The sequence below is a fragment of the Tetrao urogallus genome (genome assembly GCF_951394365.1).
Source record: "Tetrao urogallus genome assembly, chromosome: 8".
In the NCBI taxonomy this organism is placed as follows: Eukaryota; Metazoa; Chordata; class Aves; order Galliformes; family Phasianidae; genus Tetrao; species Tetrao urogallus.
In genome coordinates, this window is record NC_136821.1 from 17,621,055 (window position 1) to 17,644,476 (window position 23,422).

The 23,422-nt window shown below is 33.4% G+C and overlaps 1 protein-coding gene across 1 annotated transcript in view; it reads right to left on the minus strand.

Moving 5' to 3' along the window:
* Nucleotides 1-3,602: 3,602 nt before the first annotated feature.
* The window catches only part of LOC306949375 (sodium channel protein type 2 subunit alpha-like), a gene marked incomplete at both ends in the record, with an annotated part of 36,416 nt that continues 16,596 nt past the window's right edge, over nucleotides 3,603-23,422 (minus strand). The window contains 11 exons of the mRNA XM_079539239.1: nucleotides 3,603-4,798; nucleotides 5,150-5,420; nucleotides 5,782-5,882; nucleotides 8,974-9,115; nucleotides 9,864-9,917; nucleotides 11,158-11,439; nucleotides 11,728-11,850; nucleotides 12,599-12,772; nucleotides 13,467-13,621; nucleotides 14,110-14,224; nucleotides 21,786-22,238. Of these exons, the coding sequence (XP_079395365.1) occupies nucleotides 3,603-4,798; nucleotides 5,150-5,420; nucleotides 5,782-5,882; nucleotides 8,974-9,115; nucleotides 9,864-9,917; nucleotides 11,158-11,439; nucleotides 11,728-11,850; nucleotides 12,599-12,772; nucleotides 13,467-13,621; nucleotides 14,110-14,224; nucleotides 21,786-22,238 (3,066 nt within the window). The remainder of the gene's footprint in view (nucleotides 4,799-5,149; nucleotides 5,421-5,781; nucleotides 5,883-8,973; nucleotides 9,116-9,863; nucleotides 9,918-11,157; nucleotides 11,440-11,727; nucleotides 11,851-12,598; nucleotides 12,773-13,466; nucleotides 13,622-14,109; nucleotides 14,225-21,785; nucleotides 22,239-23,422) is intronic.

Here is a 23,422-nt window from a genome sequence, read left to right on the forward strand (position 1 = left end):
ATTACTCTTTGGAAAGGAAAAGTTTAGAATTTGACTGCACAAAAGATTGAATAACTTCAGTTTGATTCTACTTTTAATAAAAATTAACATTGATTGTAAATTTCTAAGGTAAAATGGTTTTATAAATGACCTCATAAATACGTCTGCAAACTGCTGAATTCGTAGTAAAATTTTTGTATAAATATTTCAGTCTTATTCCACGTGCTTGGTTTTTTGGTGGTTTTTTTTGTTTGTTTGTTTTTGTAACTACCAACCTATCCAGCACTGACTTACTGCTTGGATAAGTACTTGGATAACATTACTGCTTTGGATAAGTACTACTTGTAATTAGAAGGTTAGAACAGCTGTTCTATATTAAAACAGACAATCAAGTCACCAGATCAAAACTACAAAAAAAAAAAAAAAAAATCAAATTAGATATAATTACAAAAAAAATCCAAATTGTCTTTCATAACAGCGTACTTGAGGGTTTTGCTTTTTTTTTTTTTTTTTTTAGCTCTTCTAACCTAAGTATACAGCAGGTCTTCTTCATAACATGTGAAAAAGAAAACTGTATTAATTAGCCCATACACATGTCTGTTTGCCCAACATCCTGCTGCCTGTAACCTCCTGCCAGAGACAGTGCCTATCAGGCTCTGTAATGGCACTAAGTGCCTCAAGCCACCTGTGCTGTAGCCAAAGCACCTCTAACAGGTCCTTCTTCATTCTCTTGGGAAGCACTGGGTTTCTTGAAGTGGATTGGGATTAAAGGGACTCTTATTACCTTCTGGGGTTATTCCTGTGACAGAACACTCAGAGCTCCAACCTCAGGGTGAACAACATCTTACAGATCCACTGCTCAGCAGTACCTTTGAGACATCCAAAATTTGGACTTGGTGCCAGGACACCACTGTAGCTCTTCCTAGAAAATTTGTAAAAATCTGACAAAACTCACATAGTTGCAATGGAATTCTTTCCTGAATTAAAAATAATAATAATAATAAATAAATAAAAATAAAAACCTTTCTGTTCAGGACAATATGGACATTTCAGTTTACCTATATGGTGACAAGTTTATACTGATACAAGTAATCAAATAACATGTAATATAGATGTTCAGAACATATTGCTTTATCACTGAAGTTGTTAAAGTTAAGGGTGAACAATTACTTGTTGAACTGTATTAGTCTCCTACAATAAAAACCACAAAGACTAAAACAAATACATAAAAAGGTTATCTTTATTCTTCTGGGTTGTTAGCAGTGTGGTTATTTTTGGTAAAACAACATCCTGCATGCAATTTACCAGTACAGAAACCAGTTTCTGTAGAAGCAAAAGCCCATCTATAGTTTCTTTTGTAAGAATTAGAAGGTATTTCACTGCCCATTACACAAGTTAACTGTTCATTCTTATGAAGAAAGATTTTGAATAGCAAATTATATTTAAAGCACTACTACTGCACGACAAATCCACAGGACAGGCAGGCAGTGTGAATAACATGGCAGAAAAACAAGGTTTCTATGACAAAAATTAACCTGAAAATTGATAGACAAGAGCACGATTTTAAAAGAAAACTTCCATCTTGTGTCACGGACAAGGAACTATCACTGATCAGAAAAAGATCTATGCTGTTCATTTCTTTTAAAACTACCACTTACTAAAATCTGTTTTCATATAATTAGCAGAGAATTGCAATTGCCAATTCATATTGTATCTTACGTTCCCCTCCAAAAAAAACCCAAAAAACTGTTACAGACAGAAATAAAAATGATTAACATAAAGATATTTGTATTATTTCTAACATGTATAAAATATTATAAAATAAATTTATTTGCAAAATAACATGAAGAGATCAATATATATATATTTTTATAGCCTCACATTTTAAGCAAGTTAAGCAGTATATTAATCTTCTATTGTATGTTTATTCACAGCATAACATTAATAAACTCAAAATAAAATCTATAATAGCAGCAAACTATTGCTTACTGTTGTGAGGAATGATGGTCTTGCTGAATAGTTTTTTTTTCCTTTCTAACACTCACATGTCTTTCCATCTTAGACTTTAATAGCTGTAGAATAATAGCAGCAAGCATGCATCAGTTAAAGCTTCCCAATTATTTAGAGTATTACAGAATATATCATATAATTTACTGAAATATTAAAAGCCACATTTATGAGGGTACATGTTTAATGCAATAAATATAGTACTTAGGTCATTGTCTCTTTGTTCAAACAGGTACCACTGTGTAAAACAACTGACTAAGTAACAGAACAATTTTACCTATGTAGGTTCTATAAGCTTTGATGTGAAAAATTAATCTAAACCACAGTGCAGAACAAAGCTGATTCAAGTACATCGTTTGGTCATATCAGCCTTCTATGGAAGACTGCATTTCATAACGTGGAAACCTGGCTAAAGTCCTATGGGGCTCAAAGTTACCTTCAATGTACTTAGTTTATATCTTCAACATGATCAGCTTCTCAAAGTATGCTAATTTCAGCCTAATGTACAAACTAAGGCAATGTTTGTTCCAATAGGTATTTTGCTATCATTTTATACATGTAACTTTGATTACTGTATTAAATAGGATTTATATATGTGAAATTAAATTTGTAGAGACTGACATTAGAATTTAGTATGGAAGTTGTTGCAAGGTCTACATTCTTTTCTTAACTAAGTAAAATAAACTACTGCTTTTTTTTTTTTTTTTCTCCAGTGATTCCCTGTAAGCAAAAATTTGGTGTTTATAGCTACTCTACGATAAAATCGCATTTTAAGCACTCATAAACTAAGAGTAACAATGGACCCTGAAAGTAAACTAACTCTTTTTTACTAGTTCTGCATTTATCAAATAAGAAATTTTCCGTAGCATGATGCATTTAAATAATTCACTGAATAGGACTATGTGAAAAATGAAGAGTTAATAGGAAATATTAAACAAGTATAGTAAAATCAAGAGAACAAATTACTAACCTCCTTTCTGTGAAAGTGATTCTTCTGTTCTGTTTTCTGATAAATTATTTTTCTAAACTATATTCTTTATCATTTGCTGTTGATTTGATGCAGATTCTAAGGTCCAAGAGTCTGGACACTCTTTTTTCTGCTTTTAGAAGCGGTGGCTTGAAGAAGACTATGTTCACATTCTGACTCTGTAATTACCTAACTCATGACATTGTGTTCCTCTGTATGAACATTTATCTTCTTCCTCAACAGAGTACAATTACAAATAATAGAATGTGAATTACAGCAAATGAGACCACCAAAGGAAAAGATACACATACATAGTAGATGAAATGCATACAGCGGATACACGTATTCCACAAACTTACTAGAACTGATAATTTTGCCCTCCATTAAGAGTCCACATAGTCCAAGTAAAAAGTTTATGTCTCCCCTCTATTAGTGCCAGCTGGTAATAAAAACTATTCTTCTGGAATGCTTGTTTCCCTGCTACATACAGGGTTTGCTACCACATGTCATTATCTTGGTACAGGCACTGACAATAGCACTCGGTAAATAAGTAAAAACTTGTCATTTTGGCATAATCCTCCAACAGAAGTGTTATTGATAAAAAAATTTCATCTTCTGAGGCTTTAAACGGCCACCACTGCCCACTTCTTTATGTCTTCTTCCACTTTTTATTTCCTTTTCTGTCTTTCCCTTTGTCTTCTTTTTCTGATTTGTCATCTTCATATTTTTCCTTTTCTTGTTTTGTTACGCTGTCATAGGAAGGTGGATATGTGGTGGATGCAGTCATATCTGTTTTTTCTGAAGTTGAATTTTCACTTAGCTTACCAAAAAGCATATAATTTTTGCTAAGTATATCAACCCCATCTTTGCGGTACATATATGAGAGTTTCTTTATTGATCGTCTTAAAAGATAACATCTATAGGCACGCTGAATAATGGTAGCAGACACTTCTTCCTGTTTCCGTTTTAATGTGGTTGTGATTGGTTCATAGGAAACTTTGGAAGGATTGGCTGCCATAAATCGGTCTTCCATCTGTACTCTGAGGGCATCCATCTCATCACTGTCCCCTAACACACGCTTTGTGAAAGCAAACAGGATGTCGAGGCAGTGAATTCTGTCACCGCTTACCATGGGCAGATCCATTGCAATCAGCTGGATCTTGTTTGGTTTTGGTATATTAAGAGGAGGATCCAGAGAAGCTGCAAACTCTGATAGTTTGCTGTATTCTATGAATTGCGTTGCATCTGGATCGTATTTTTCCCAAACCTCATAGAACATCTCAAAGTCATCCTCACCCAAGGGCTCAGCACTTTCTTCAGTAGCAACACCAAAATTCTCCAGAATGACAGCAATGTACATGTTCACCACCACCAGAAAGGATATGATGATGTAGCTGACAAAGAAGAAAATCCCAACCGAAGGGTTGCCACAGTCGCCTTTAACAGAGCTCCCTGGGTGAACTTTGTTAGGATCACAGTCCGGCTCCCCACTGTTAAGAATTGGGGCTAACAAGCCATCCCAGCCAGCAGATGTGGTAATTTGAAATAGGCAGATCATGCTGTTGCCAAATGTTTCAAAGTTGAACATGTCATCAATTCCAGCTTCCCTCTTAACGTAGGCAAAGTTGGACATGCCAAATATGGCATAGATAAACATGACCAAGAAGAGCAGCAGGCCAATGTTGAACAAAGCGGGAAGAGACATCATCAGAGCAAAAAGCAGAGTGCGGATTCCCTTTGCGCCTTTAATGAGACGCAGGATGCGACCTATTCTGGCAAGTCGGATGACTCGGAACAAAGTAGGGGACACAAAATACTTTTCAATCACCTTAGCTAAAAACATACCTGTGAAACATAAAAATAAAATTAGAAGAGTAACAGAAGAGATACATAAAATACAACACAGATTATGAACAAAGAACAAATCTATCTATGCAATTTCTGGAAAACGTAATTGGAAGAAGAGTCAATAGATTTTATCTGCTATTTGTAATTCGAGCTTTTTTCCCAGTACTCATAGAAAAAAATGAGTATTATGATTGATACAGAATTATTGACAAGGTACGACTCTGAAGTATGCTTCTCATTTCCTAAAAAATCAGAAGCAATGATAATCAAAAGTTCCTTTAACGTATAAAGCTTTTCAAAGCATTTTATATATTACTATAATTCATTTGAAATACATGAATTTCTTACCTACTATTGAAAGGATAACAACCACAAAATCAAAGATATTCCAGCCAACAGTGAAGTAATAGTAACGGAGCGAGAAGAGTTTTAAGACACATTCTCCAGTGAAAAGGACAACAAAAACAAAGTTAATCCAGTATAAAATATTTTGCATAAGTTCACTCTGGTCATCTGTTTCTATCATCATGGTGACCATGTTAAGACAGATGAGGACCATAATGCCGATGTCAAATGCTTGTTTTGTTACAATATCAAACACCAAACCTTGCAATTTATTCTGAGGGGAGAAAAAAGAAAACGTGATACTAGCTTGTATGTAATGAACATTCTTTTTTTTCCTGTCTTTTTCTTTCTTACTCAAAATATACTCAAAAACCTAAAAGTGCTCTTCAGTCACTTTTCTAGATTTCTGTTTCCCCCTCAAAACCCAACACATTCCTACTTCTTAAGATCCTCTGATTCTGTATTTCCCCAGGCAAAACAACTATGAGAATATTTTCCTAAAGGATGAACAAATTTCACTTTAGAATGGAAATTTCAATTAGGCCTAGACCATTTTAAAGTTGAGGGAGACTTTTGATAGTTAACGTACTGCTGTTGCTCAATGTACATGACATAAGAATAGCATGTATTCTTACCGCTGGCCTAGGTATAGGTTTTTGTGGTTTCTTGGAACCTAATTTCTTCATTGCATTGTAGTATTTCTTTTGTTCTTCTGTCATAAAAATGTCCTGACCTCCTAGGTAAAATAAGAAAAATAAAAATCAATTACAGCCAAGGCTTACATTCCATTAATACGCAGAAGATCACTTTTATGAACTATGCATTCATTCTTATAATACACTGCTATAAAAACCAAAATACAATAATCATATCAAAGATTATTAAAGTATCTCACAAGCCTTGATGGAAAATCAAAACAAATTAAGGAAGTAAAAAAAAGGACTTCTGTTATTAAAAAAAATTCAGATACAAAGATAATTCAGTTAAATATGAATGAAAAAACTTATAGAAATACATATTCTATAGCTAACAGTAAACTCCACACTGTAAAACAATGAACTAGAAATAAGTTTCAAAAGTAGAAGTAGTCATTCAGAACTGACAGGTCATCAGAAAGAATGTGTGTGGAAAAAAGAGATTACTGACATTACTTATTTCTCAGGATGTATGTTTTACCACGGGTATACAGGTATCTCAGTTCAAATACTTGCTGCTGCAATAGAAATACTTCCACAGTGAGTATCTGGTGTTCGATTATCCACTACACTGTGCAGAGAGCATCAATAAGCACTGATACACTTTTTAAGTTTTCTTGTCTGAATTTAAGGTAAGCAATTCGAGTAAAATAATATCTAGATTGTTATGTGTAATACACATGAAAATATTTAGCAAAATTGTATTTCTGACAAGTGACTTTCCTTCCATGCATTTGGTTTTACATACAGGCATTCGTGATGTCAAAGCATTTGGAAATGAATTTCAGTCTAGATGAATCTGTGACTTTGTCAAAAATAGTGTTGATCATATTTATCAATAATGTGAAGATGTGTTTGAGCCTTTCAGCTATGGCTACATGCAGACATGAAGGTCAGAAATCAAGAGAGATTTTTTATAGTATGTTCTCTTCATAAACCACATGTTCAAGTATAATTCATTCATTAGAGACCATAGGTCCTAGAACTAAAACAAAAAGTGAATTTGCAGATTATGGTGGAGAGTAATGAAAATCTATCAGCAGATTTTACTCAGCAGGAATTAAAAAAAAAACAAAACTACAAAGGAACTGGCGTTGAACTGAGGACTACATCTGCTCTCTCACTGACGTGTGATGTAATACCAAGGAAGAGTTAACATCGCTGTCTCAGTGTGCCATCCATTGGGAGAATAACTGACTCAAAGCGGGATAAACATTACTCAACATTATAGTTGAAGACTTTAATGGTTAACAATTTGACAGCTAGTGGGATGCACACAAGGACCAAAGAAATCAACATAATTTAACTACACAGAGAAAGTATATTCTAACATAAGGTCTTTCCCATATATCAAAAACACTGCCCAAATAGCTCATTGTGATGTAAATGCAGAGCAAAGACAAGAATATTGCTGCATTTCTATGAGCAAAGGTGCCTCTATAAATACAAAAGACAAGCCAGTAATGGCTGCTAATTTGCTCTATTAAACTGAAGAGTAGCATGCAGACAGAATGTTCCCCAGCCTGTTCAACTATTTTGGTGACAGAAGTTCAAAGGATGTACACAGACACCACACTGCCAGAAAGAAACCTTATGAACACTTTTCTGCTTTTTTGAGTCATAATGACTACAGTAGCCTGCATCTGCCAATTTACAACCATCTCTTTACTGGACATGGTAACCCCAGAACATAGAGACTGATAGAAATATCAACAGCATATATATAACTTCCTAAGTCTTCCTCTCCCAGGATCAGAAGAAACAGACTCAGCCTTCCTCTTTAGTCCTGGAATCCTCTGATGTTATTCAAGGTGCCTGTGTGGGGGAAGAAACTTACTGAAGGATAAAGACAACATCAGTTTTATAACTACAAACTATTTATATTTGGATAAGCACACAAAAGACTCAAAGGATCTAATGAAGCAACATATGAAGCTACAAACTCCAGTCTCAGTTGGTAGGTACTTTTCCAAGATTATCTTTGTGGAAAAAAAAACCAAATGTGTACTGGTAGATAAAAAATAATGGTCTGACTCCATAGGGTGGATATCACAAGCCATGCTGGGTGTCCACTATGGTATAGGCCAATCTCTCTTTCCTTCTGAAGGACTAAAGAGAGAAATGAAAAGAAAAACTGAATCAAAATAGAAGAGAAATCACAATAAAATAGTTCCTGTGCAACTATGAGGAAAAATAAAAAAGCAACAGCAAAGCCCCTATCTGAGAGGCAGGTATTTCCATACAACTCAGTGAGAATAACTTTATACAACTACTTAGGGGAAAAGAAAAACATTGTGAAAGAGATAAAAAGTAAACCCATCTCAAAACTCAAGTGAGAATATAAAGACAGTCATCAATGGGTAACACATTTCTTCATATTTTAGATTTCATAAAAGCTTTACTCTTTTTTGCATAACATGACAGAAAACATTCCACTGGATCTATTCAGCCAAGATTATCTCAGAAATTTATCATCAGGATTAGACTTAGCCTAACAGAGGGCCTCAAGAGATTAAGAGATGGAAAGAAATGTTTGTAGATTTCTGCCCAGGATATATATGGAAACACTGGAATTTTCCAGTGCAATATGTCTAGCAGTATCTTTATTTTAGTACAGTGAATGAAATTTGATAAATCACCTGAAATTGCAAGTGAGTCTACGAAATGACTCTTTGATTCTAAGAAATTATATTCTACTTTGCTATTATTTAGTGGCACTTTTTTTTTTTTTTCTAGGTAAATAAGACTCCAGCACTCTGCTCCTTTCATATACAGACAAATAAGCCTACCATAGAAAACATTCAGAGTTTAGATAGCAATTAGAATTTAACTTGTCATCATAGGATGCATTTTAATCTATTTTAATCCTTGTGGAATTTTTGACACAAACTTACGCTCATTTGAATAACAGAAACCATTTCAGCTGAGGGAAAAAAAAAAGTCCCCCACGAAAAAACAAAACAAAACAAAACCACCAAGACACATTTTCACACATCAATAATTTTCTTTCTCTTGCAAACTCATTAACAACTCAAGACAGTTAACCAGCTCTCTTTATCTCCTGTTTCTTTGTACAGATCTGCATAACACTTAAAGACAATGAAGTATGAAGAAAATGAAACATGTTGACACTTATCTTCTTTTTTTGTTGGTTAAAGTTATCTATGATGACACCAATGAACAAGTTTAGGGTGAAGAAGGATCCAAAGACGATAAAGGCAACAAAGTAAAGATACATGTATAGGTTATCCTCGTACATGGGCTGTTTCCCTACCTATGTAACACAGAAAAACAGAAATACATCACCAACAACAGTAAAAACAGATTATAGAATACTATAAGAAGAGAAGAAACAGAAGCTGTGTTTAGCCAGACAGCAACAAAGAAAGAAAAATGGAGATAGTGCAACAGTTATTTTTGGAGAACACCCTAAACTTGTTCAATCTTTGATCATGTAAATTCATTCAACATCTTTTATTGCATACAAATACTTCCAATTCCTCTTTAAGGTCATGTATAGCTTCCTAAATTTGAAAGAAGTATAAAAATATCAAAAGTAAATCACTTGCTACAGATTTTATACAAAAAGGAGCTAGAGAGACAAAAGATGCAAACAAATACCTGCATTAAAACAGGCAAAGTTCTGCCATTTTATTATTTCAGATCACAGAATGTGACTTTGTATTAGCTACTGCAGGTAACTTTTTTTATTTTTGGGAACAGGAAAAATCTCAGTTATAAACATCCATACAAAACTAAATTTCACTAGTTACATTACTCAATTTATATATATATTAGTACTTCTATGTATATTCTACCTACTAAAAGTACACGCATTTAATTTCTGTAGAAATTAACTACTAATAATAACTAATAATATATTTAATAGGTTTAAATTTAGACCTATAAAGAAAAAAAGCCAAAATTTTATTTTTAATTTTTTTTAATGTTACTTTATTTCAATTAGCATTCAAGAAATAATCTGATTTGCTTAAAATTGGTAAATTTTACATTGCACTTACATCCCTAGAGTCAACAGCAGCATACATGATTTCCATCCATCCTTTAAATGTTGCCTAAAAACAAAGTTTATTAGTTTCCATCAAAGCTTCAAATAAGAAGAAACATCAAGTATTTCAAACATTCTGAACTACAAAACCTTTTTGCAATGTACTTGCACAAAGAGGTAGCAGTAAATGTTAAGAGATGGTGGTAAGAAATGAACTATTCAAAAAATTAATTTAGTGTGGAATGTTCCTTCTTAATAAATAAGCGCTGAACAGATTATAATCTTCATGAAAATTCATGTAAATTTTATGTGGAGTGAGTTGAAATAAATATCTGAACATTCCAGAAAGACTGCAGTGTACAACAAAGTTCTCAGCTCTTAGAAATTTCTGACAACAGAAACTGGAGAATGTCACCACTGGTTGGCATTTTCAGGCCTAATATGTAAGTAATTCTAAAAGAAAGTCCAGAATGTAAGTAGTCCCAAGAAATCTTTTTAAATTATGCAATTGCTTAGCGACATTTAGAAATAACTACTACTTCTCCCTTGAGCAGCCAGCTGCCAGCTTACTCGCATAACACTAACTACCCACAACCAGCTGGAGAGTTTAAAAGACAGAATAATGGCCAAGTGCTTATCAACACAAATGTTTTCCCAGAAGCAGTTTGTCAAGTGAACCTGATTAAGAATGCAAGTTTCTGTCCTACTGCCTCCAATTTATATGCGTTGCAAGTGGAATGCAGCTATCAGGAATAAGAGAAAGAACAGAAACGAAAAAATGAATTTAAAATCTTTTTCTTTTATCTCTTTATTTCCATATCAATAGTGAAATGTGTAAGTGACGTGGAGAGACCCACTATTATTATTTGAATAAGCTCTGCAGTGTATCTGAGTACGATGCTAAAAATCTGCATCAACATGCCTTAACACTTTAATGGATCAAACAAATAATTTAAAAAAATCCCAGTGTTGGTTTTTTTTTTGTTTTGTTTTTGTTTTTTTGAGAAGAGGGGTAGGGAGGGAGAGATTATATTTTTACATTTTTTATTTCTATAGAATTGGAAAATGAGTAGCTGGATGTAAAGAAATCTTACATTTACTTGGAAGATATTAGATATTTGTCTTCTTCCAAAACATCTGTAGAATCTATGAGATTGTTACCATAATCAATTATAAATAGCTTCATAGAATAAAAATACTTTATGTATATATTGTATGTATTATACTGAACACTGAAAATTATGGAATGAAATGCTACTGCTACACAACTTTAAGCTGGAAAAATTTATCAAAATTTATACACTTACTACTTGAAGCAGAGAAAGATAACCAGCTCCAACATTATCGAAGTTTACTTTCACATTTTTCCATTGAACATCTGATGCAGTGCTCCTACGATTTTCACACATAGTTTTGTTATCAACTTCATCTGGTTTGAATTGAAGTCCAGTTGTGGTGTTAACACAGTAAAAGAACTTGCCAGCAAACAGATTTACTCCCATGATGCTGAAAATTAGCCAGAATGTAAGACAAACCAGAAGCACATTCATTATGGATGGGATTGCTCCAGTAAGAGCATTCACAACCACCTAATGAACAAACACAGAAAAAAACTTTTAGAAACTATATGCTTACATTTATACCTAAATAGCAATGATCAAGTTGTGCTTTTTTTCTGAAATAAAAGATGTAGAGTAAAAAATCAGAATATACTGAAATAATGCATATAAAAAAAAGAAAAACATAATAGAGTCATCCACTACTGTTTGCCTTGCTACTGCGCATGCAGTTCCGTCTTTCTCAGTGATTTAATAATTTATTAGGCACATTTTATGAAATTGTTTTGCACATTATTACATGGTCTCCTTTTTTCTTACCCTCATTCCTTCGAAGCGTGACAAAGCTCTTAGAGGTCTCAAAGCCCTTAATGTTCGGAGAGATTTAATTGCACCAAGTTCTGAGAAACCGAGAGCATTAGCTACTAAGCTAACTAAGGAGACCTAGAAGAAAAAGAACAATCTTTTCTTTTTAAAGTATCCTCACAATAAAAACGTAATACCTAGAAGGAAGATAAATTCAATCTGGATATTGGAAGCAAAAAAAAGAGAATATAAAGTTGTCTGCAAAATTCAGAATAATTTAAACAAAAATAAATGTTAATCTCTAGAAATTAGCCTTGCAACCTAGTAAACAGTAGTAAGTACTGTACTAGTCAAAATGAGGCACGTTGATTCACAACTTTTTGAAGTGATGCATTTGGCCACCATTACTCTCTGTTTTCCTCAAACCTTTTCTTTAATTGTTACCTCCTTGCTCTCCCATTCTTTTACTGTCTTCATGACATCCCGATCTTCACAGTGCTTCACCAGTAAGTCATTAAGCCCAGAATCAGCTGTCCTACTACAACCTACATGCTCCCTCCATCTCCCTTCTGTGTTTGCTTCCTCCTTGCTCTGTTACTGAATACAAAAGACTGAAATCCTTTCAAATAATACACCTCAATCACTGACTGAGTCCCAAAACAGCAAGACAGAGACTAAAGAGATGGAGTTAACAATAACATATAAATGAATTAGTATTTAGTTACTCATTACATAATTACAACAGAAACTCGTTTATCAATATATCATTCTCTTATTTTTAACTCAATTTGTATTCTTCACTGCATATTTACATATCAAATTGGAGTTGCATGAAATGACTAAACTATACACCAGAAATAGGTTACGTAGAGACTATAGTACCTACATCAACAATCAGGAAGTCCAGCCAGCACCAGGCATTAGTGAAGTAAGTTTGAAAACCATAAGCCACCCATTTTAGCACCATTTCCAGAATAAAGATATAAGTGAAGATTTTATCAGCATAGTCCAGTATGACCTTGATAGTCTTGCGCTGTTCAATATATATATCTTCAAAAGCCTGTAAAAAATGGGTTGCATGTAAGTCAAATATTAATAGGACTTTGGAAACTAAGAAGCCATAAGAACTGATGAAAAAAGGCAAAGAAAAATTGCTTTTTTAACTATTTTTTTTTGACCTTGAAAAGCCAGCATAAGCAGAGACAACATGTACAAGTTTTAGACTTTATTGTCTCCTAATAATGGGATTACAATATAATGAGTAAAGTTGCCAAACAAGCTTTTAAAAAATTTTATTAATAGTCAACACGGAATTACAACCTGTCACTCTGATATGCCCACTTTGACTCAAAGAGAAGGCAGACTCCTGATGATAATAAATACAACCAACAGAAGAGAAAAATAAGAGAACATGAACAAATCAGCATTTGTACTGCTTTTGAAGACAATTTTAATTTACAGCTGAATATCTGTTCCAGTTATTGTTCTAATTTCCTCAACAAGATTTTAAGTATAATCCTCTTGATAAGCACCCTTTCACACATGTATCATCTTGTATTCATCATAACTGACTTGCAGAAGGTTATTTGACAACAGAATTTTAATGATTTTATATGCACTGGGAAAATATTATGGGAAGGTCTCCTTTTAATCAACTCTCAGTTTTTCCTTAGTGAACATAAGTATGTTTTAACATATGTTTAAAACATATTTTTTATCTATACACTGTTTCTATGGGTGTATGTTCTACTTACCAGAGTACCACTGCTGAGAAGAATCATGAAGACAATGAATGTTTCAAACCAGTTGTGTTCTACTATCCTGTAGCAAGTTTTTCTAAGGTTCCACCAGATTATTCCTCTTCTGCTTTCCATATTGCATCTACAGCATTTAAACTTCTGTATACAACCTAACAATACAATCACAAGCCATTATAAGGTTTTTGAATCATAGAATCCTTGGAGTTAGAAGGGACCTTTAAAGGTCATCTTTTCCAACTCCCCGGCAATGAACAGGGTCATCTACATTTAGATCAAGTTGCTCAGAGCCTGGTCCAGCTTTGCCTTGAAAGTCTTCAGGGACGGAGCATCAATCACCTCTTTGTGCAACCTGTTCCAATGTCTCACCACCCTCATTGTAAAATACTTTTTCCTTACACTGAACCTAAATCTCCTCTCTAAGTTTGAAATGAGTTCTACTTGCTCTGTCAGCACAGATACTGCTAAAAGTCTGTCCCCTTCTTTCCTGCATCTCCCCTTTTTTTTGCCCCTATGAAAGGCAAAATTAATTACATTCTAAGATTTAAATCAAGACCTGGAGCTGCACTGGCAAAAAAGCTTCCTTGAACTGCAAATGCTTGTTTCCAACAATTGCTAACTTCAAATTTCATTTTCATACCTTCTGTAAAACATGTCTGTAGCTCTGCTGCTTTTTCTGGTTCAGTCTCAGCTTTTTCTTCAAAGAGAGCCAAATTAACTGTACTTCCTTCAGATGAGCTGGAAAGATTTATCTTCTGAAAACAGAAGTCCATAGTAGCAGTTATACTTTCATATTATTTATATTTTTAGAACTGAAATTAATATTAAGCATGCAACACACTGTATCAGTAACAATAAGAACAACACTTGTCACACAAACATCCACATATAGCAGTCAATGCTGTTGAAATGTGCATAAATCATCTCCTTTCTACCACCAGATAGTAGCATTATGCAGTATTTTACTGAATTCCAGAAATTCTGGAATTATAATACAATGTTAGAATTCCTCAAAAGTAACTACAAACAAGTAGATTTTTAAATCCTTTTTTTTTTTTTTTTTTTTTTTGGTCCACTATTTTCTTTCTATATTCTATCTATGTCTCTACATTTTAAATCAATATGAATTATACTATGCTTTAGATAATATATGTTTGTAATTGCTTTCATCATGGCAGTCTTCTCAACCTTGACAGCAAAGTTCTTTATAGTACAAGCTAACTACTTCTAGCATGTGACAAATTTACAATAAAATTTGGTTACCGTTGATTAATAAATATTAATACATTTACGTTCTTTCTGTTTCAATATAATGATCATTGGTGGATTGGAAAATGCTAAAATCCAGGATTATTATAAAATCCTGTTTCAAATTTGAGCATGAATTTGAACACTTCCCTAATACATTTGTAAAACGAATTATGCATGCCCTATGTTGACATATAGTTATTGCTACAACATGAACACTTTTATTTTGTTTTTCAAATGTAATCAAAAGTTTTGAATAGGAAAAAGTATGACCAATACATTTCAACTGGCATTAATATGCATTTATGCAATCTCTTTTTTTTTTTTTTTTTTTTGTCAATGCACATATGTATTACATCGTGCATTATGAAACTACCTGTTACTCTGGTACGCATACCTGTACAGTTAACACCTTGAAAGAAAAGGTATACATATATATTTTTTAAATAATTGCAATAGTACTAAAACAAATGCTAATAAAAACATAAGCTCAATTTTACTTTTTATCATGTAATATCCATGTACCTTGCACTCAGTCCATAATTTGGAGATTTTAAATGAAGAACGTGGTGTCCTGTACATTTGATCTAGGTATGAGTACCAAACTAAGTCTAAGTAGTTTTTGTCACGGCATTCTCTGACATTTTATGATCTCATTATGAAAAGTACATAATGTCAGACACAGATTCACTGAAACACAGGTAAATGTCTGTAGGGAATGATGTAAGCACACTTTGTAAAACAGCCTGAATTTTGTACAATTTACATCATTTTCATGAATTTGCTAGACTTACAGAATTAACAGGTATTTAAAATATAACAGCAGACAAGTTAAACTACTTACACCTCATTTTTAAAATGAGTGAAAACAAAACTTTTAATGAAAGTCTACTTTTTATATACATACATGTTTGTGAAAGAAGGTAGAGACTATTTAATAAGAGAAACTAATTCAGTGTTCTGCATTAACTTTTATTGAAAATAATTTGATATTTCCTATTTTGCAGCTATTTTAAAAATTGTCTGAAATAGAACTCCAAAGTTACTCACATTTAATGTAAACATCTCTAATCATTTTTAGAAGCATTAATTTTAAAATACAAATATTCACAGCTAATCTTTTCCCAGTCGCTAATCCTACTGAATCTGAGAAGAGCATTATAAATGCATTATTTTATTAATATTCTGCTTTCATCATTCCATGACATAGCTAATATTTTAAAAAATGCTGCAGCAGTGGTGGGAAAACTGAATTTATGAACTGAATTATAAAACACAAAAATAATTACATCTTCTTATTTTTAACAGTAAGGAAGTTTTGTGTCATATTGCTAGTAGAAATTACAAAAAACACTCAGTGCTCTGGGACATCTGAACTGTGAGCTAATTAATATATCCTTCTATCAGATGATATGAATTCAAGTGAAAGAATACAGATTTTTAAGTGTTACAAACAGCAATGGAAGAACAACTGTAAAAATAAAAGAAACTGAAAAGAATCAGAATCACAAAGTTGGAGAGGACCTACAAGATCATCTAGTTCAACCGTCCTATCACTATTACTACCCACTAAGCTACTAAACCATAATAGCTACCATCTCGTAGCACCTCATCTAGATGCCTCTCGAATACCACCAGGGAGGGTGACTCCACCACTCCCTGAGCAGGCCATTCCAGCGCCTGATCACCCCTTAAGAGAAAAAGTTTTCCTTGTGTCTAATCTAAATCTCCTCTGGTGCAACGTGGTTAGAACAGGAAGTTAGGTATCTCATTTATTACATAATAGAATAATCAGAAATTACAGAGTATTTTAATTTTTTAGCTCAAAAATATTTTTGACTCTAGGTGAAAACTGAAAGCTCTATGAACTATTCTAATATAAAAGATAGCTGGCCTGGTTCACTCCTTCTAAGATATAAGTTATAATCCTGGCCTTGAAGAGTAACAGGTTTAATCAAGCTCCAGCTGTCTTCTTTATGTGACATACAAACATTTTCCACTCATATCAAACAACATCACCACCACCAAAACTGGCAGTTAAAAAAAAAGAAATATGTACAGAAAACTTTATTGTTTTGACTAAATTAGACATGGTTAGTTTCTTTGCTATGCACGAAGTTTGCAGAGATTCAACAGATTCTATGAACTACTCCAGTGGGAGGAGTTTTAGGAGAGATGGTTCATACTTCACCTTTGAGAACATTTAGCTGCCGTTCAGAGTATACCAAACTCAATTAAGAGGGGTCTCACTGGTTATACACTAAAAACTGGACTGAATGGATTATCAATGTACTCAAATGTTGGTTAGGTGATTAGGCTTGCAGATCAGAAGCTAAAACATTTTTGGTCATTAATATAATATTTCCCTCATTAATACTCTTTTTTTTTTTTTTTTTTTCTTTTCTTTTCTTTTTAAGATGGAAGTGTCACTGTTGGCAGTGAAAAGTTACTCAGATTTTGAGTACATTTACTTCCAAACCTACTGTAGTGGTATAAGGTCAAAATCTGGAGCTCAGGATTTCTTTCTTTCTTTTAGGGAACTGAAGGTATAATGGCACAAATACAATAATATTTACATTCAATCATCGCGCTGAAGCCACTTTTGATTGCTTTAGGTAATTAGTAAAGCATAAATTTGTAGTGAGCATCATCTCAATTATAACAAATGAAAGCATGGAAAATTGCAGATGATGAATTTAAAAAGAACTTCCACAACGAGACCAAATAATAATTAGCTCACTGACCATTCACATGGTGCAACCTATCGCACATCAACTTATAAATAATTCAATTTTTAATATTCAAATAGTAAGGGAAAATCCAATATAGTCCTCTAATGTTAAAGCAAAGAGCAAATGTACCATTAACACAGCTGTTAATGACAGAAATAAAAGGAAAAAAAAACCTGTAACATATAAGTGAAAAAATAAAAACCTGAAAGAGAGAAATGAGAAAATAAATTACTAGTGTTGCTTAAAAGAAGAAAGACAAAAGAATGAGTAAACAGTTCACAAATCTCTACTAGTTAAAAGTAAAAAACAGTTGTTCGTAACAACCCACTCAAGAGGATTGGATGGGGCCCTGGGCAGCCTGGTCTAGTATTAAATGGGGAGGTTGGTGACCCTGCATGTGGCAGGGGGGTTAGAGATTCATGATCCTTGAGGTCCCTTCCAACTCAGGCCATTCTGTGTTTCTGTGTGTAATAAATATTACTATATAGAAATGCAACCGAAATTCTTAGCAAACCCGTTACACCACCTTCACTCCACAAATTCTGTATTTCATTGCTTAATCCATTTTCAGCAGGAAAATTCTATTTTCAGCAGGAAATATCTCATTATTCCATCTAGCCTGACTGTTCCCTGACTGTGTAAATTCAACGTAATTACAACCAGTGACAACCATTTTGAAGGGGTCTTTCTATTTATACAGAGTAAAAATAAGCATTTCTAAGTAAAGCTCAAGAATTACTACACTGACAGTTTTCTCAATGTGGGCTTTTTTTTTTTTCCTTTAGAATACCAATATCCCTCTCCACATCTATAACTTGGGAAAAAATTAAATCCATGCGTGTGTCTTTTTTAAAGAAAAACAGGAGAAAAAAAAATAACAAATAAGAATCACAGTACTGCTAACATAAAGTAATAATAAGGTGATATGAGCGTCAAGAATTTTCAATTAAAATATTCAAAGTCCTTGGTTTGGTATTTCACATGCTGTTCTACACCTGTCCAAATTCATGGCAGAAGGAACTTGAAACCAGAGCAGGGTCACATAAACAATATCCACCAAATCTGAATCATTGCTCCATACGTAGCACCAGTAGAATGCCACACTAATGGTTTCTCCTCTCCCATTTAAGCACCTTTTCTAAAATGGCTAGAAAAGTTGTTGGGAAGATATTTTCCCATTCCACCTCTCTGAACAGCTTGCAAGCCCAAGGCACAAAAGTGAGACCTGAAATACTTCTAATATATAATACAGCACAAAAGAATACACGAGAGAGAACATGGGATACTACAACAAAATCACATTAACAACAACAAAAAAAGCTACATGGAAAATGATCCCTAAATATTAAGTGCGAATTCCCACTTATTCAGAAGAGATAATCAGGGACAGGAAATATGTAACTGATATAACTAATGTTTGTTTCATAGTTTTCGAGTTCCTGAATTAAGAGTTTTGTGAGGGTACTATTTGCTACCTTGTTTTTAAAAACAGTTGTCTTAATTGTAGCCTTACTCTTTATTTTCATAATTTTTGTATTTTTTTCTTGCTCATCTTTCTCATTTTCAATTTTTCAAGAAAGCCCAGATTGATTTAGACACCTAAATCCTACACGAAAAATTTGACTAAAATTATTTTCAATATCTGTCTTTATAACTGAACTGAATTCACAATGAAACAATTATTCCTGATGAATAGCTATAGTGATATGAGTTATTAACTTCCAGTGTTAGGCACACATAAACTTCATGAGCAGAATATAACTACATCATTACAACCACATTCAAAAGGAGTATGCAAAATAGTAATAATAAGAAGAAACTTGTTTTACTGTTTCCAGGAGTATATCTTTCATTCTGTTATTTTAGCTTCCCCTAAATGAAAAACTGAAGTATAAATGAGAGAAAAAACAAACAAACAAACAAAAAAAAAAACAACCCACCACCATTTTGAATAAATAGGAGACAATTTATATTGAAAGTTATAAACATTTTAGCATACACGTAACTATAAGATTAAAGAAGATCATTAGGCATTGGGCAAATGAACACAATCACAAAATGTTTGTAATTACATGACAATTAAAAACACGGTTCAACAGATGAACAGAACAAATGAAGATTACCTTTCCATTTTCTTAAAGCCACAGGCTGCTAATCATTTTAGACCCTGAATAGTCTTGACAACAATTCAGTTTACAATAATTAAAGCCTACAAAGCATGCAGCTTATGCAACAGAAGTAGTACAGAAAATACCAAAGATGTAACAAAGACAGAGGAACATGTTGGGGCACCCCCCAACCATGCTGCGATGCGAGTCATGGGACTCAGTGGCTGTGCATGTTTCCACTACATTGCAATGGATGGGGAAAAATATATTGCAACTGAGTAGCATGCAGGCCAGTCAATCTCAAAAGTGATCGTATATATGTATGATTCTTTTAGATAACCTGTGTAAACGTGCTGACACGTTGCTCTGCCTGGTTAAAAAGCACCAGAGCTGCATTCTTGACTGATCCAGCTTGATTTTACTCCTGTGAGAAGAATGGTACGCAATGAAGTTAAAACATGGTACCCCCTTTGGATTGTTTGAGTTCTGGAAACAGTAGAGGTATGGATTGATACTCATTTAAATATGTTTTCCAGACATATTACACGTTTTCAAAACATAACATTTATTACTGTTGCTTAGAGCTTCAGGAATATCCAAGGACACACTGAAAAAGATAAAATTAGTAGAATAGATGTGGCTCTTAGGTTTAACTTTGGCCTGAAATGTAGAGAAAAGTTATTCCTAATCTTTACTACATGCTAAATGTATATCTATGATACACTTTTCAGAAAGAAGCCGTGTGACAAAAGAAAACAAAACAGAATTCAATTCTATTGGGTCAAACACAAGGTAAATAATATCATCAGTAGACTAAGGATTTATGGTACATTATGAATTGCAATAGGATTTGTTAATCAGTTCTTAAATACAGAACAGTAAAGATCCAGGTGCCTTCAGCTTCTGCATAATTTACATACAAGATGTAGATTTAACAGTTATCAGAGCAGAAGAATTCCTGAATTCAGACATTCCTTCCCCAAAACCAGTATATTTTTAAACATACAAAAGCCAGCATCCTTCCTTTTGATTAACAGTAAGTGAAAGATGTAGCAGCTGTTTGACACGTCATAGCTTCCCTACAATGCAAAATTAATACCATAAAACAAGTTATGAATATATGTTTGTTTTTAAGAGGTCTCTTGTTAACTTAAGGTCTTCTCAGCTGAGAGGTCAACATAGTGCATTGAGTAACAGAATCTCCAAAAAGAAGATGGACAAAATCAGGCATTCACTATTTCAATATCTGTTTTCCTGACAAATGCAATAAAGTTACTCACCATACTCTACAATAAAGGAAACACCTTAAGAGTCACTTTATTACACCTTTCAAATTAAATTTAATTAGACTTTGCTGCAACAAACTCATTTCTAAAATAATTTGAAAAGAATAAGGGCAAATTCAATGCCAACTTAGACACAAACCAAGAAAAAAACAAAAATACCCTAAACACCAAAACAATCTGGACACACCAATCTAGACTGGAGTAGGGATGTTTGCATCAGCACTGACAGTCCTAATGCTGCCCCAGTTTGAGGTAAAGCAGATGTCTTTGAAGTGGCTGCTGCCAAATTCCCACCAACAAAAATTAAATATTTTCATTAGTAGTTGTCTTTTTTCCTTGTCCTTTTAATACATCATTTTCACCTTATAATACTACCACTGTTCTCCTGGCTTTTTCCCATAATGTAAATTTAGAACTGGAAAACCTTTCCTTCTATAATTAGCTTTAGTTAGTACCTTCTTAGCTTATCCTACACAAAGCTGAATTCAACGCGCTTTAGAAATCAGATGCAAATAGCTATACTTTTTTTTTTTTTTTTTTTTTTTTTTTTTTTTTTTTAAGATGTCTATTTACTGTTTTTTAACAGCAGTTTACTTGTATCCTTACTTCATGGAAACATTATGCTCATATACTAAACCAATGTCTTTTGTCTGTTTATTCTTATTATATAATTTATTCCTATACAAAATAATATTATTTGATATTTGGAAAAGAATACTTTTCAAAACTCTTTTATAATGGTTTCATATGTCTTCAAATAATTTTGCCTTTAGCTCCATGTTTCTCAATTCACAATTCATTCTCAGTCCAGTCCGGCAATCTGAAATTGTAATAATTTTCTATTTGCAACAAGGAAGTACTACCATAAGAAAAAAAACAAGTGTTCTATGACAGAAGATCACAAAAGTCATTCATATAAACTGTAAGTCATTTAAATCTTACCTCCTTGCTCTCCTCCAAATCTGAGTCGCTACTAAACTCTTCTGTATTTATATGTTCAAAGTCAGATTCTCCAACAGCTATTGGTACTGTAACAGTAAGGCTTGGGTTGTTTATGAACAATGGATAGTCACTGTTCCCTACAACACCAGCTGTTCCATTCTCATTTTTGTGGTAAGTTGTATCTATCTTTATTTCAGCAACGGTACAGTTGGAAATGCAATGGTGTCTTTCATCATTCAACTGATCTGTTGCTGTTCTTTCATTTGCAGCCACTTGTTTCTTCCAGCAAGATTTTTGAATATATTCACCTACTTTTTCCTTCACAAAATCTATTCCCTTCTGAATTCTTGCAACAGCTATCTGTAAATTATTCATTTCATTATCATCCTCGGTAGGAGAAAGGCTGTCTGAACTAAATGAACTCAGCAGCAAGGCCAGAAAAAGGTTCAATACCTGAAAACAAAGAAAATACACCTGTTTGTTTGTTTTTTTTTTTAAATTTAATTCACATGTTTCTTCTATCACCTACTATAAACAACTTAGATTTCACTTTCTCCACTGTGTGATTCTGGAAATTAAACAGTAAATAAAATGTAAATAAAATGTAAGCACAACACCTGCTCTACACACAAAGCAGTTTCATTTTGACAATAGAGATCCAAAACATTTACTTCTCTAGCATAGGGAAGTACTCTGCATCAAAGCATAGTTGATCTATGCAGAAATTGTTTTCTTAAAGGCTGGTACAAACCCACACATATTTTGCTGTATGTGACTTAAGACAAAGCAGCCCTTCCCTCAATTCTTACTTAGGTCTCATCATCTTCCAACTGCAAGACAGAATAAATTTCAGTTATGTAAGTCCAGGGTTCACTAAGACTCAAAAAGTATTAGATAGAGCAGTATCCAATTAACCTGTACAGTTGCAGCTCTTAAGGTCTTCAGACCAAGATCTTCTAGGCAGCTCTGAATACAGAGTAAAAGTATATTGTTGGGAATACAGGAAGACAACTGCATAACAGATCTCTGAAGAAACAGTAGAGATTGTCTATTCACATAAGAAATTCTGCTAGAGCTATGGTATAAAATCAAAATACAGTGAATGCTGTGAAAAAATTATAGAGATGGATACTTCATTACACAAAGATCTCTCTTCTAGCATAGAAGAAACTATAGTATAGAAAACTGTTTGACAAGGATATGTTGCTTGACAACTCATGCCCCCATTTTCTTCATTTTAAGAGAACAGATTTGCAGATAATCCTGGAGCAAGTGGATGTTCCACGAGTAACATGACTGGTTTGAAACTATTTAGCTTATTCCTATTAGAAATTTCACTGCTAAAGAATGAAATCAAGATGGCTAATTTGAAACCTCTTTTGCTGCTGTCAATTACCTAAAGAAAAGATGTAGAATTTCACAGGAAGACTCAGTGGGCAGTGAGAAAAGCAGAATAAAAGGCTGAGAGATCAAGGTTTCAAACACTAGTGAGTTAATAAATACAAATCATGTTTTAAAAGACAAATTCATACATGGCAATGTACAAACTGGTCTGATGCTTTCCTCTTTCAGAGAGAAAGAAGGTATTTTAAAGTGTTTGTAAAAAGCACTTAAGAATTGGGAAGCAAAAAAATGAA